This window comes from Phacochoerus africanus, chromosome 10, assembly GCF_016906955.1.
Source record: "Phacochoerus africanus isolate WHEZ1 chromosome 10, ROS_Pafr_v1, whole genome shotgun sequence".
NCBI lineage: Eukaryota > Metazoa > Chordata > Mammalia > Artiodactyla > Suidae > Phacochoerus > Phacochoerus africanus.
In genome coordinates this window covers 82,551,811-82,567,706 of record NC_062553.1, presented here as the reverse complement: position 1 = coordinate 82,567,706, position 15,896 = coordinate 82,551,811, and the positions used below count along the sequence as shown (strand labels likewise).

Below are 15,896 nucleotides of genomic sequence, written 5' to 3'. Positions count from 1 at the left end.
TACACCACAGCCACAGCAAAGCCAGATCCAAGCCACATCTGCAACCTACACCACAGCTCATGGCAACGCTGGATCCTTAACCCACTGAGCAAGGCCAGGGATCGAACCTGCATCCTCATGGATGCTAGTCAGATTCGTTTCCCGCTGAGCCAGGACAGGAACTCCAGGCTGACAAATATTTTTAAACCATGCAGTTCAGGATTCTGCTAAAGATAAGCACATGGTATAGCTCCAAGGATCCCTAGGACATTTTTCTAAACATGGTATCAGACTTTGTTAATCCCAAGAACTTTGTGAAAGAGCCATCAACTGCAGCAGAGTCATAGTTAAATCCTAGAATGATAATTACTGCTCTAGGCCAAGAAATAAAGGCTTTATTTTGAATAAACATTTTTAAAGCCACTTCTCAAAAGTAGTTTAGGTATAACACTCTTGGTTGGGGGTCACCTCCAAAAGCTAGTGCCACAGGCGTTTTTGATTTGCAGCCAATAGGATCACCATTCAACTCTATAGGGCAGGCCATTTGTCTTTCTGCATATATACGAGACCTATACCACAAACACACATACTTACTTTAGAGGCCCAGGAGGAAACAACTGTTTAGAATTTTAAATCAGAAATCTAATGCTTAGGTGAGCAGTGTCAGGTTAAAGGCTCGCCCATCCCCAAAGCTAATTCGGTTCTGAACAGTCCCATGGGTGTCTAGTTGAACAGAAGGAGCTAGGAAACCTTAGCAGGCCGAGGCCCAGCCCAGGGAATTGCTGGGACTCCGTGCCAGGGGGCGAGGCTCACCCCAGACTTGGTATCAGATAATACCAAGTGCCAGTCTGGATTTCCAGGACTAATCTACTGGACTGTGGAACTTCCAGGTTCCCTGGTGTCTGTGCTGAGGGGGTGGGGGGGCTGTGTGTGGACAGTGGCTGACGAGGATCGGATTTAATAACACATAGGAAGAGTTTATCGGTAGCAATGGTTTACGGGGGAGGGGGGTACAGAAGCAAGTGGGGACCTAAGAAGAAGTGGAAAGCATTTCAAACTTTCTAGAGATGCAGTTTTCACAGGTTTCCTTCCTTGCATTCTTTTTTTTTTTTAAGGGCCGCACCTGCGTCATATGGAGGGTCGAATCAGAGCTGTAGCCGCAGGCCTACACCATAGCCAGAGCAATGCCAGATCCCAGCCGAATCTGCCACCTACACCACAGCCCACAGCAACACTGGATCCTTAACCCACTGAGCGAGGCCAGGGATCGAACCTGCGTCCTCACAGATGCTAGTCAGATTCATTTCCACTGAGCCACCATGGGAACTCCCTCTTTCCTTGTATTCTAACTTCAACTTCTTCTTTTTTTTTTTTTTTTTTTTTTTGTCTTTCTGTCTTTTCTAGGGCCGCACCCAGGGCATATGTAAGTTCCCAGGCTAGGGGTTTAATCAAAGCTGTTGCCAACGGCCACAGCCATAGCCATAGCAACTCGGGATCCGAGCCTCGCCTGCAACCTACACCACAACTCACTGCAAGGACGGATCCTTAACCCACTGAGTGAAGCAAGGGATCAAACCCGAAACCTCATGGTTCCTAGTCGGATTTGTTAACCACTGCACCACGACGGGAACTCCCTAACTTCAACTTCTTAAACGTGTGTTTAAGGTTCCCTAAATTCTTAAAACATTATTATCAATAGAAGTTCTGAACCATTTATATCTTTGGTGTCAAAAGCAGTCTTTCCCATTTCATCCCCTCTTCGACCCTTCCCACCGGAAAACCACACGCATCACTTTCTTTGATGGCAAAATATTGTCTGCCCATATAACTTCTTAAAGACTCGGCATGGCTTCTATTAGGGCAATCTTAATTCTCAACTCACTATATTTTAACTGATATGGAATGGTTCTCTGGGGAAAGAAAAACTCTGGCCGCATACACAAATAAACAAACAAACATAGAACTTAGCATCAAAACTGGAATTTAGGACTACAATTATATTCTACATTAAATACAAATTAACACTAATTTTACTGAAGTCCACACTACTGCAAGTTCCTTCAAGACTCATTCAGCACTTGGCAAGTCTTGGGTTACTGTGTCTGAATTGCAACATACACCATTTGCCCAGAAATTACTCTTAGCTCAAATGCAAATTGCTTACAAAACATGTGTAAACCAAGCACACATCCACAAAAATCCATTCAAAGCAAAGGTAAGTGGAAAAGCATTGCAAATTAGGCTTCTCTTTTGAAACTGGAGGGACTTTTACGGTGTTCCCAAAAGGTAATTGCTTCTTACTTCAGTGAAAAAAGTGGCTTTATGTGACTAAAATAAAGAGTTGATTTTTTTTTTTTTTAACTGAGTGGGATAACAGTATTCAATTAGAGAACAGGGTAGGAGAGCCCATTCTCAAAATATAACTTAATCACCAGGCCCCAGCACACTGGAAAGGCCCACCAAACACACGAGCTAAAATGGAGCCTGAATTTCCTCTCAGACAGAGAGGGTAGTCGCACGAGGTCAGGGTCAAGGTCACCAGCAGGGCAGGCTGCAGCTGCCCGACTGCACTACACACAACGGGAGGGAAGGCGTTCCGTCTCCGTCACAACCAAACAGATAAATCCCTTCTCTCCTACCCTCCCCTTTAACCCCGCCAACATTTTTTTTTTTTTTAAGAAGAAAGGAAAATGACCAAATAACCTCGCCGCCCTGGTTTTCGCACACAAGCTCATCAGCTCCCAAAGTTGCCATCTAAGGGCAAGTTCGCAGAGAACACTGAAGCCCATTTTGTCGGAGCAGGGCAAGCCTCCTCCGACCCCCTCCCCCGCCCCAGGATTCCTGCCTCCTCTCCCGGCCCCCGCACGCCCCCGAAAAGAGCTGGGAACTGCGGCCGGCCGGCCATGTGCACGCACACACTTCCACCAACTGCTGCGACTTTTCTGTGAATCGCAGCGCCGAGCCTCCCAACTCGCCCTCCCCGACTCCGCCGCCTTCTCTTTCCTCGCACAAAATTTCCCTGCACACGCAGCCGCCTGCGAATGATTTTCTGTGCATATATATTACATATGTGATATTATCCTCAGAACCTCTAGCGGGCAGGCGAAGAAAGGACTGCACAGGGGCATTTTTTTTTTTTTTTAAAGGAAGGGGAAAAAAAGCATAACCCAAGCCCTGTGCGTCGACTCCTGCGTACCGGGAAGGGGAAAGAAAGAGGAATGTTTGTGGAGCGGGCTGCCTGCAAGTGCCCTTGCTCGCCACTTCGGCCGCGGCCCGGGTGACACCGAGGCGCGGGGGCGCCCGGCCAGAGTCACCCGCGCCCCCTGCCCGTCTCCCGGGCAGGCACCGCCGCGGAGATTTCGCGAGGGGGAGATCGATCGCGCTGCCTGTCTGCAGCGGAAACACACAAGCTCACACACAACCCGAGCCCGAGACACCATAACCTTAACCCTTCCCCCACCCTCCGTGAACTTCAGGTGACCGACCACGTCGGCCTGACACCCCGGCGGGCGGGCGGGCGCTTCGGCTCCGCTCCCGCCCCCAGCCCGGGTTTTGCAGGATCGGGATACGAGCCGCGCCAAACCGCCGGGAGAGGGGAGCACTGCGGGGGGAGAGAAGAGAAATTGACCCTCCGTCTCCCCCGACCGCTCCCTCCCGCGCCTCCGGCGTCCCCTCCTCCCCGTCACCCCGCCCCACGCCTTCTCCCCTGCCCCCTCCTCCCTGCATTCAAGGAGCCGGGCGGCCCCGGGGGATATTTTTAGTTGCTTCTTTCTCCTTCACTTTTAGCTTTAGCAGCATCTCGGAGCACGCTAAGCGGAGAAAGATTTGGGGTGGGGGGGGAGCTGGAGAGGGAGTGGGGGAAAAGTTAAGAGTCTCGCAAAGAAAAGCCGGAGGGAGGGCGTAGAGGGACCGGAGGCGCGGGTGGAGGAGGGGAAGGGGACCGGGCCGTGCCGGCGGGTGTGTGTCTCCAGTTGGTGTGTGTGGCTGCAGCCGGGGAGGGCTGTGATGCACTTTAGTCCTGGACTCTGCTCAGGCTCTCCGGGGAGGGGGGTCTGAGAGCCCGAGTCTCGCCCGGCTCCGTCTGCTCCGACTGACCCCGCATTTTATTGCGGCCAGGAGCCCTGCTCCTCCCTCCCCACGGCTCTGCAGGGACCTCGCGCGCCGCGAGCCGCCCTGCCTCCTGCCTCCGCCTCGGCGCAGCTCCCGCACCCCACATCCGCCCGCCGCTGCCCGGCCTCGCCCCCCGCCCGGCCACCCCGCGCCCCGGCGCGCCCCCTCGCCCCGGCGCCGCGGGAGCAGCCGCCCGGCGGCGCGTGTGTACCCGTGTGTTTGTGTGCGGTGCCCCCACACCCTCCCAGCCGCTCCCGCCTCGCCCGCCCCCGACTCCCCTCCTCCGCCGCCGCCTCCTCCACCTCCGCCTCCTCCTGCTCCTGCCGCCGCCGCTGCCGCTGGCGGCTCCGGGGCCGACCAACCCCGGCGCAACCTTTAGCCGGAGACGGACCTCTCCCTGGATCCTGTACCCGGCAGGCGGCCGCGCGCCCTCGCCCCGAAACCCCCAAACGCCATGTCACGGCCCCCAGCCCTCCGCGCGCCCCGACCCCCGCACCCTCAGGCACCGCGATCCTCAAGGAATTTTTTTTTTTTTTTAAAGATTCCAACCTCTCCCACCTCCCCTCCACCCCCGATTAAAAAAAAAAAAAAAAAAAACCGGCATCCACGCTACTCCCCTCCTCCCTTCTCTGGCCCCCTCCCCCCAGCAACCCGGAGTGAGGAGGGGGAGGGAAAGGGAAAAAAAGCCCGATCTCAAGGAAAAAAAAGGGGGGGGGGAGAGAAAGAAAGAAAAAGAGAGAGAGAATAGAAAGGGCACCGGGCTGATCATCACCAACATGGCTGCCTCAGCATAGACCTAAACGAGGAGTAACCCGGGCTGTGTCTTTGTCAGTTTCACCTCTGTAACCCTAAACTAATGCAGAAAACAACGGAGGAGGCTGCGGAGGGGAAAGAGGAGAGGGAGGGCGAGAAAATGGCACGAGAGGAGGTGGAGAAGGGATGACTTACGTGAGGGAAGGCGCTTGGGCTGCTCCTGCTTCCTCCTGGGCATTTTCCCCCTTTTCTCACATTCTCCTCCTCGGTTAATGTGAGATCAAATAAACCCCCGTGGGGGCAGAGAGGCAGACACTGGCAGGAGCGGGGAGGTAGTTGGGGGGGCGGGCGGGCGGGCAGGGGGAAACCCCTTCTCTCCGGTGTGTGCAATGGGTTGAAGCTTGTTTCCTGGAGCCAGAAGAGGGGTTTTCTTCTTTTCTTTCCTTTCTTTTTTTCCTTTTTTTTTTTTTTAATTTTGGTCGTGCACCTGGCTTGTCCCCGAGCGTAATATTCTTCAATGGAAACGGATCTAATAGGTGTGAGTGTGTGTGTGTGTGTGTCCTATGCTCGCGTGTGTGATGGGAGGTATAAATAAATGAGTGCCGGTGCGGCGGTGTCTATGGCCGCGCTGTGTCTCCGAGCCCCTAACACTAATGTCGGGATCAAAGGGCAGCGGCGGCGGCAGCACAGCTCACAGCTCGCTCTCTCGCTCGCTCGCTCTCTTTCTCGCTCTCTCTCTCCTCTCGCGCTCTCTCTCTCTGTCACACACACACTCACACACACACACAGAGGCACAGACTGAAGGAAAGAGCGAGAGCTAGACACACACACACACACACACACACACACACACACAGAGAGCAAAGAGGAAGGTGCCCTAAGGCTCCCAGGGCGGACTCAGCCCGGGATTTGCAACCGCTCTGGCTGGAAAGAATGGGGGGCGCGCGTGCGGGGGTGGGATGGAGTTCTTCGAATTTATCCCGCTATTCGCCAAATCTAGGGGGGGAAAAGTTTGTCCCACTCTTTAAACAACGATTAGTTCATTATTCTTACTGATTTTTTTTTTAAAGAAGGAAATAGGTTTTGTCTCTTAACTTTCTTTTGTTTATTAGACTACATTTTGTTCTGTATAAAATCCTTCAGGCTTTTTGTCACAAAAGAATTACTCTCTCTCCCCATCACCTTAAGTCTGTGGAGGTGACAGTCTTCCACGCACTCTCCGAAAACACTGCAATCAAAATAACAAAAAGAAAAATAACATATGGTGAGATCAATAACTAGGTTGATGGAATAAGTGCCCAGTTTTGGAGTGTCCGGTGGAGTTAAAACTGGAAAGTGCTGCCTAAATGAAAATTATAGCTCCTTGACAAAGGGGGAAAAATAAGATTAGGTCACTCCTGATGGCTGATTTAACTGCTACACGATGCTCCTATGGTGCACACAGCAATCTTGACTTCTGAAATTTACTTTTTTTCCCTGCTCTAATACAGGTATGTGAAGCTTACCCTGAAGCAATTCCAGTTTGCATTATGAGCTCAATATAGCGGTTTTCATTAACTGATACATACTTTCATTACTTTACAAATCACACATCTTTCTTCAAAGAGAGACATAAAGGGGAAAAATAGAAAAGGACGGGTCTCACTCCAGCACAAAAGGTACTTGGTGAAAGAGGACTGTTCTCTTTGTGACTTGCAGTCATTTGGATAAAAGTTCACTCAGAGGTTGTTAATGATTTAAACTCCAAAACCTGCTACTATAATTGAAGTAAAAAAAAAAAAAAAAGTCTGCAGAAGAGTTGTTTCATAAAACTCTCTTTGTAAGAGGAAACTTTGAACTTAGCAGAATACATTATATGTCATGAGTCAGATGTAGCTAAAAAATAAAAAGGTGCATTATTTAACTACATTTTCCCTTTTAAGCTTTTTAAAACCTCTGACTCATCATCTTATTATGTTAAATATTTTCTTACAAATTTTAAAATAGACTTTTTCATCAAAGAAGGTGGAGGCACGGCCAAGATACAGAACATTAAAATGACACTCCATGCGCTTGCATGGATAGCTAATGCCTCTTTGAGGTTCTGACTGAATTCTCACAACTGAAGTGGTGTTCAAGACAGTCATGGGGGTTAAACCCCTACACCCTTTCAAAAATAACAATAAGCTTTCATTCCTCACACTTTTATTACGGAAGCTTAAAGAGTGTTGTATCTCCCAAAAGATTTTTTTCATTGATAATGAAACCTCAGGACCCCATTGCCAAATCCCTCGAAAGATCTAGCCTCCCAGTAACAAGCAACATCTGAAGCAGGTTTGGAAACACCTGCTTGGATTCAATCTAAAACCAAACAGAGTGGTCAAGTTTGAAAGCATCTTGCTTAAACCAACTCTTCCTTGAATATTGGCTGGCGTAAACTGGTAGTTAAGGTTTCCCGAGTTACCATTGGAAATAGAGCTATCTTTCAACTCAGATGGAACGCAACTTATGCCGTGATTTTTGACGACTCTCAGTAGCATTGGACTTGAAATTAGCACATGAATGACATATCAGAGCCCATCATTCTCAATAGACTCATTGGCCTGGGTGTGAGGAGTTTTAAATCTAACCCGGGGTAAGTGGAATGATCCCAACACTTCACCACTGCTCCCTCAGAACCTTTGGCTGGGATATGGAGGACAACAACACAACACACCACCACCTTTTCCTGAATTGCTGATTCTTTGCAATGCTTAGTACACTATAATTAAAAACACACTTTAGGCCTTTCCTCAAAGTAGAGAACATTTCCCAAGACCTTTTAAAGGCACACAGGCGAATGCTGTCAACTTTTAATTATATAGGTATACTATCAACAGCCAAGAGCATTTTTAAATTGAATTTATTCATGCCTCTACCTCTTTTCAAAAATTATTTGAAGTAGTACGCAACAATAGAAAATGGAAGTAGGGACAGAACAACTTCTGTTTAAATCTCAGCTTGGTATCTCTGCATCACACTCTCAATAGCTCTATATGTTTAGGGAACATAAACTAATGTTAATATCAGACTAACCTAAAATATTAGGAAGGTAAATAGCTGGAGGTTGCTACCATGGATTTAAAAATCAAGTGGATAAATAATTTGGGATGTCAGAGTTCCGGTCGTGGCTCAGTGGTTAATGAATCCGACCAGGAACCATGGGTTGCAGGTTCGATCCCTGGCCTTGCTCAGTGGGTTAAGGATCCAGTGTTGCTGTGAGCTGTGGTGTAGGTCACAGACGCGGCTCGGATCCCGCGTTGCTGTGGCTGTGGTGTAGGCTGGTGGCTACAGCTCCAATTCAACCCCTAGCCTGGGAACCTCCATACGCCGCAGGAACGGCCCTAGAAATGGAAAAAAGACCAAAAAATGAATAAATAAATAAATAAAATAAAATAATTTGGGATGTGCGTAGCCATGAACTTGGATGGTCGTTGATCATAGTTATCAAATTGGAATATTCCTTTCAATTCCCTCCCAGAGCCCAAGCTTTCGAAAGCATACTTTATCTCGATAATTATAGTACTCTCTTCACCCCATCTCCATCACCTCTCAAATGTGAGATTAAACTAGATTTTCTGAAAATTGTATATTCTGGAGTTCCCATCATGGCACAGTGGTTAACGAATCCGACTAGGAACCATGAGGTTGCGGGTTCCATCCCTGCCCTTGCTCAGTGGGTTAAGGATCCGGCGTTGCCCTGAGCTGTGGTGTAGGTCACAGACACGGCTCGGATCCCGAGTTGCTACGGCTCTGGCGTAGGCCGGCAGCTATAGCTCTGATTCAACCCCTAGCCTGGGAAACTCCATGTGCCACGGGAGCAGCCCTAGAAAGGCAAAAAGACAAAAAAAAATTTGTATAGTCTAAGAAGTTTCATCAATGTTCACTCTCACAGGAGTAATTCAATCCTTTCCCAGGCATCGAAAGGGCAGAAGATGGCTAGCAACCCCTCCCCAGAATACTGTGTGGTCTACAAGAGTCCTCCAGGCCAAAATTCTTTTCAAAATGTTATTTGCCTTTTTATCTGTTTTTTGTTTTTGTTTTTTGTCTTTTGTCTTTTTAGGGCCTCACCTGTGGCATATAGAGGTTCCCAGGCTAGGGGTCCAATCAGAACTACAGCTGCGGCCTACACCACAGCTCATGGCACCACTGGATCCTTAACCCACTGAGTGAGGCCAGGGATTGAACCTGCAATCTCATGTTCCTAGTTGGATTCATTTCCGCTGTGCCATGACGGGAACTCCCATTTGCCTTTTTATCTGTGTTGACATTTACACCACAGAGCAAAAGCAATGGGAATAAAATGCTGGTACCTTAGCAGCTCAAATTAAGGCAATGACACCAAAAATGTATCAGTAGTCATTTTCATCTTCACTTCAAAAAAAAAAAAAAAAGTTCATTTAAGGAGGTCCTTGATGGAGCAGTAAAAATTGTTAATTTTATTGAATCTCAACCCTTGAGGGCAAGACTTTTAAGTATTCTTTGTGACAAAGTGTTAGGTACATATAAAGTACTTCTGCTGCATACTGAAGTACATTTGTTATCTCAAGGAAGATCATTTGAGAGATGGTTAGCTGTAGGTGCTATTATCATTATTATTATTATTATTTATGGCTGCACCGATAGCATATGGAGGTTCCCAGGCTAGGGGTCAAATTGGAGCTGCAGCCGCTGGCCTATGCCATAGCCACAGCAATGTGGGATCTGAGCCACAACTGCGAACTACCCCATAGATCACGGCAATGCTGGATCCTTAACCCACTAAGTGAGGCCAGGGATTGAACCTTCGTCCTCATGGATACCAGTCGGTTTCGTTACCACTGAGGCACAACAGAAACTCCTGCAGTCACATTCTTAACCCACTGTGCCACAGTGGGAACTCGGTGCAATTATTAGTATAGATGGAATATTATTTTTACTCAAAAGAATGACTGACGTATAAACTCTAATTCTTCAGACTTTGGTAGTTCTCAAAAAATGAAGTGAGCCTATAACTTCAAAGAAAACAATTCATGGTATTTTTCACAATGATAATAATATTTGTAGTTAGACATGCAAATTAGAATTTTAGATAATTTGTATCCATCACTGTGAAATTTAACAGTTTCTTGATATTTGCTTTTTTGATGAGATGCATGGGGATATTAATGAATGTGACTTTTTGATACTGTGCCAGCATTTTAGAGGAACTGTAGAACTCAGTATTTTCCAAATGACCAATACATGATATTACAAAAATCATGCTGTAGTAAAGATCTATTTAAAGCACAAGATAGACCAATGGATTTTAATGGAAGAGTATAAAAAGGTCATTGACATAGTTTCAAATTCTACACTGTCAGTAATTTTTAAGAAACTACCACTCATCAAGTTTTGGTGGTGTGTCAAAGAAAAATATCCACAATGATCTGAAAAGGCTGTTAAAATATTCCTCCCTTCTTCCAACTACATATCTGGGTGAGGCTTGATTTTCTTTGTGTATGTCTTTAATAAAAGCAACATATCACAACAGAATGAAAGCAGATACAGACATGAGAATCCAGTTTGGCTTTTGGTAGTCCAGACATCGTAGAGATTTGCAGAAATGTAAACCAATGCCACTCTTTTCACTCAATTTTTTGTTTGTAAAGGTACAGTTATTTGTCTAAGAATGTGTAATTTATATTGCATTTATTATTTTTATGTAGGAATTAATGCATAAATATCATAGAAATCCCCCAGTTTTAATATGCAATGTAGTAAATATCAAGACATAACCCACATAAGCAAAGGTTCTTTGGGGCCCTCAATAACTTTTAAGCGTATAACAGAGTCCTGATTCGAAAAGTTTGAGACCCGCTGCCCTAGAAATTAATTGAGATGTAGTTAAAGAGGAAAAAGGTGTTTTTTTAATTAGTCTACAGGTGTTTTTTTAATTAGTCTCCAAATCCAATTGTAAATATGTTACACTTCTCAAAATAAATAAGGCTCACTTTTATCTCTAGGAACTGAGAGTTGGTTTTTTTGTGTCCCAAGATGGGCTTCTCTGATGAGATTCCTTATGAGTTGTAGAGAGGGTGTATTAGTCAGGGTTTTCCAGAGAAATCAGTATTATTCATTCGTTCACTTATTTACTTATGTATTTATGTACTTAATTATTAGAGGGATTGGCTCATAAGATTATGGAAGCCAAGAAGTCTCATGATCTGCCATCTATAAGACAGCAAGCCAGGAAAGCCAGTATTATAATTCAGTCCAAGTCAGAAGGCCTGAGAACAGGGGTGGGGGGGCGGGTGCCAGTGATGAAAGTCCAGATCTGAGTCCAAAAGCCTGAGGACCAGGAGCTCCAATGTCAGAGGCCAGGAGAAGAGGGCTTTCCAGGGCAAGCAGAGTGAGTTTGCTCTTCCCCCACCTCTTTGTTCTCTTCAGCACCCCCCCCCCCACACACGGATGGGCCGAGGTCCGCCTTCACTGCCAAGGACAATCTTCTCTACTCAGACTATGGATTCAAATGCCAATCTCTTCTGGAAACACCCTCACAAACACACCCAGAAATAATGTCTTACCAGCTACCTGGGCGGCCCTTGCCCCGGTCACTCGGACACATAAAATGAACAGCCACAGAGAGCAGGCAGGTCATCCCAAGTGCTGTGGGGACAGGTTGTCTAATCATGTGGGGAGGCTGGTTGCTCTGAACAGGCCCAACCCTCTTCCAACCTCAGACCCTTTAGGACAGTAAAACCAGCTCTCTCTCTTTCCCAGGGCCTGAGCTAGCTGTCTCAAGAGTTAAGTCAGGGATACTCTTAACCCCAAACCGCTCCAAGTCTGACGTTTTAAATAACGAGTGCCTGTCCCAAGGCAGAGATACGGGGCTGGCGTCTCTCCTGGCCTGGACCTCACGTGTCGTAAATCAGTATCTGGTGACGATGACCAGCCATCATTTACAGAGGGGGAGGCTTTTGCTGTAATCTGTACAGATGTTATTGGGAGGCCAGGGCCTGGCTGGGATTAGCAAGAGTTGTCACAGTTTGGATTAACCATGCTTTCCAAAGTCCTGCATGGACAAGCATGTGACCTGACAGAGAACCTGGCAGAGCTGACGTTTCTGGGCCTTTTGGGGTCTTCCATCCAGATTCTTATGCCTGGGATCTCGCCTTTAAACATCACTCCCATAGGTGTTCAACTCAACACCATCTTGGAGTACATGCCCTGTTTAGATTTGGTAAATTCCCAATCTCTGATCTCCATGGTTCCCTCACCTTCTTGTCAACTGTAATGACGGGTTCATTCAGTCCTTCCTTATTTATTCCAAGCTCGAGCCCCAACTGAGACTTAAGCTCCTGCCTCCCAAGCCTCGTTTGCCAGGATTCTTAAAGTCTCTGTCATTTTCGCCTCCCTGGGCCTTGTTTCTTTATCCGCAAGGATGAAAAAATCCCCTGAGCAGCTGCTCCCCACTTTCATGCATTTTTCCAACAGATTCGTCTGGTGGCTTAATGCACTTGTTTGCTGCCTGACCCAGTCACCCTCTGACCTGCCTCCAATCACACTGCCGTCTCCTTGCAAGTCCCCTCATGCCTCGTGTCCTCTCTCACAACCCCTCCCTGGCTGCAATCTGCTGTGAGTCAGTGTCTCTACAATGTCTATCTCTCTTTGTGGCTGCTGCTCCCCATTCCCTTCTACCACTAGGGGGCATCCCCTTGGGGCATCTTGGTGAGGTTGTTTACCCAACTCAAGTGTCAGGCAACTCCCTCCTTCGACTCCAGCCTTGTGTGGCATGATGCTACTAGAGTAACAAAGAACAAAATGATAATACACCCCAAGTCATGATTTTTGGTGATCAGCAAAAAAAATGGCAGCAAAAACCAATCAAAAAGGTTTCTATGGTCTTCCATCATCATTCCTATCTCGGTGGTTGGTAGTCACCACAATCTGCTTCCATCCATTCTGGGTCCAGATTTTATGTGGTGAGATATCTTGTGGGAGGAAAGACCAAGTTGAGCTCCAACTGTGTCCTCCTGGTTGTTGAGGGGTTGGCTATATGGCTATGCCTTCATAGTGGATTGCAAACCCTTTCATATACAACAGCAAATGATAACGCCATGGGAATTAGCTAGCACATGTTCCCTCTTTTTCAGCACTTAATCTCGTACTTTAATAAGAAGGGGGGGAAAATGAAGCTTCAAATTAGAATCACAGAGCTTGGCGTTCCCCTCATGGCGCAGCAGAAATGAATCTGACTAGGATCCACGAGAATGCGAATTTGATCCCTGGCCTTGCTCAGTGGGTTAAGGATCTGGTGTTGCTGTGGCTGTGGCATAGGCCAGCAGCTATGGCTCTGATTCGACCCCTAGCCTGGGAACCTCTATATGCTACGGGTGAGGCCCTAAAAATAAAGCAAAAAAAAAAAAAAAAAGAAAAAAAAAAGAATCACAGAGCTTTATGGCCAGAAATTGCCTTTCAGATCATTTGGTTTAGACCTAGTATTTCACAGACCAGGAACTAGAGGGACTGAAACGTTGGGTGATGCTCCTAGCTATTGACTGTCTGCTATTCCAGAAAATTAGCTCAAACATACAATAATGTGAAGACATATTTGTGCATCCTAAAGGAGTTAAGTAAACCTATTTTGCAAACCAGAACCTAGAAGCATTGGCTATAGCAACATACAAGATGACAGAATTGAGTGCCTTTAAATATGGCACCTAGAAAACTCAGCATAGGTTTCATATTATTTTATTAGCTTCTAGAAGGTTCTTTTAAATGTGAATAAAGGGGCTGTGAGAAGCTTTTAAAAATTACAAAGAAAAATTCACAAATCATAGAGATAAATTCTATGTTGAGAATACAGATGCTAATGATAAAAAATTGAAAATCTTGGAGTTCCCGTCGTGGTGCAGCAGAAACGAATCCGACTAGGAACCATGAGGTTGTGGTTTCGATCCCTGGCCTTGCTCAGTGTGTTAAGGATTTGGTATTGCTGTGAGCTGTGGTGTGGATTGCAGACACGGCTCGGATCCTGCATTGCTGCGGCTGAGGCGTAGGCCAGAAGCTGTAGCTCCGATTTGACCCCTAGCCTAGGAACCTCCATATGCTGTGGGTGCGGCCCTAAAAAGAAAAAAAAAAAAATGGAAATCTTAAAAAAAATGGGTCAGGTAGTCATTACACCTCTGAGCAGAAACATTGCAGACATTTAAAAATAAATGTTTACACCTTCATGAAAAGAATGCTTATGAAGCTCAACTTCAGATCCCATTCCAATGCTAGCCTGTGGTATACTCGATCTTGGCTAATTGTCTTACAGAAGTCTTTCAGTGAGGGTCATAGGTACTTTGGAAGGATGTCAATGTATGAGGGCAAATCTATTACCCTTAAAGCAGAAACCATGAGTCACCAACCCAGCTCCCTGACAGCATGTCAAAAGGGTCATTTTCCCTTTGGAAGAATGAGCTCTCTTACAGCTGCAGCTTCTGAAACCTCATCCTCCCTCCATGTTGCATTCAGAAGTCCCTATCCAGGGACAGTGGGGAAAATGAAACTTTGTGAAATGTTCAGGGTGAAAAAAAATGACACCTACTAATTGCCTAAAACAACAGGAAGGAACATAATGGCTAAACCACAATACACACACTTGTCCTGGCATCTGAAGCCCAACAGGTTCAACAAGTGTCCTCTCGGTAAACAGACACTGGTGAATGGATTAACAACCTGGTGTGGAGTTACACTGTGACAGAAGGGGGACATTTTATTGTGGGGAAACCTCACAGACCAGACAGGGGACTGGCTACCACACAGTTCCTGAAGAAGATGTCCTGAAAAACAGACTGCAGGCAAAGCAGGAATGACTGAATTTCCAGAGGTCATGCCTCCAGTTACTTGCACACTAGGAGGTGTAAATTCCGTTTATGCCTGACTGTTGTTTTAGAGAAAGGTTAGGTTGCTGGCTGCTTTTTGAACATATTCCAACTCCTCAGAGACATTGCTTCTTTGTTGGGTGTCCATGAGAAGTTTATTGTGCCTTTTGCATAATGTAAGTGTTTTGTTCAGCGGTGTTTCTGAGTATCAACGTAGTAACCTATGAGGCAAGGAGGGGGACTTCCTGTATCAACAGGACTGTCTGATCCACCTCACATCAATCCTTTGAAACACCTCTATTTTTCTCTTAATGGCTGGAGGCACACCCACTTAAGACACTGCTCAAGGCCACCCACTTGGGGCTATTGACACCGTCATCTGATGACCGGTGGTCTCTCTCCATCAATCAGGCAGGAGCCTGAGGAACAGATGGGCCAGGGTCATGCTCTAGAGGCCAAGGGCCTCTGGCTTTTTGTCTAAGAGGGACAGCCTAAACCCAGGTGCCCTGGTACTCTTCCCAGGAAATGTTTCCAGTTTCCTGAAAGACAAGCCTGAGCTCCCAGGTGGATATCCACTGTTGCGTTATTAAAGAGAGGAAAAGTCATCTCTTCAAGTAGACAAGCAGAAAGGGACGTGGACTTGACGGCGCCCTGTTTAGGGAGTGTCCTGAGGGCTTTTCCAACTTTGTGTCCTCCAAACTCCTCTCTCCCAGCCCTGCCCTTGGCCACAGACCCCTAGCGACTGCATCCCGCCAAAGCTCTGTCTGCTTTGATATACAGCTTGGCCAGCCAATGGGAGGTACTTGTAGGAGGGACAAGTGGGAGGGCAGAGGGATAAGGCTATTTCTTCTTTCCTCCTTGCTGATGCCTTGTCTCTGGCTGTCACTCTGTCCATCCAAGAACACAGCTTCTGAGCACAGCTCCGACAGCACTGGACTCAGGATACATTAATTCCTCCCCTTGTTTTTCCAGCCTTAGACGTGGGCATGGCCTTGCATCGTTGCCAGGCTCTGGATGCGGCTCCAGCGCTCATTTGTTCCCATACCCTCACCCACACTCCAGTAAATAGTCCCTTCGTTCAAGGCTCTTCATTCGAATCATCTGAGGTGAATTTTGCTCACTTCCTGAACCTAGACTGATCCAAGCTCCTTTCGTTCATTCGCCAAATATTTGATGAGTACTGCCTGTGCCAAATGCTGCACAAGC

At 46.9% G+C, this 15,896-nt stretch overlaps 1 protein-coding gene across 4 annotated transcripts in view; it reads right to left on the bottom strand.

Annotated features, from left to right (window-relative positions):
- The window catches only part of ZNF827 (zinc finger protein 827), a 187,000-nt gene extending 181,459 nt beyond the window's left edge, over nt 1-5,541 (bottom strand). For 3 of the 4 annotated variants that reach the window (XM_047798519.1, XM_047798520.1, XM_047798518.1), the window contains exon 1: nt 5,038-5,541. In XM_047798519.1, the coding sequence (XP_047654475.1) occupies nt 5,038-5,080 (43 nt within the window). In that variant the 5' untranslated portion in view covers nt 5,081-5,541. The remainder of the gene's footprint in view (nt 1-5,037) is intronic. The other variant, XM_047798517.1, reaches the window with a different exon arrangement.
- Between the last annotated feature and the right edge of the window lie 10,355 nt (nt 5,542-15,896).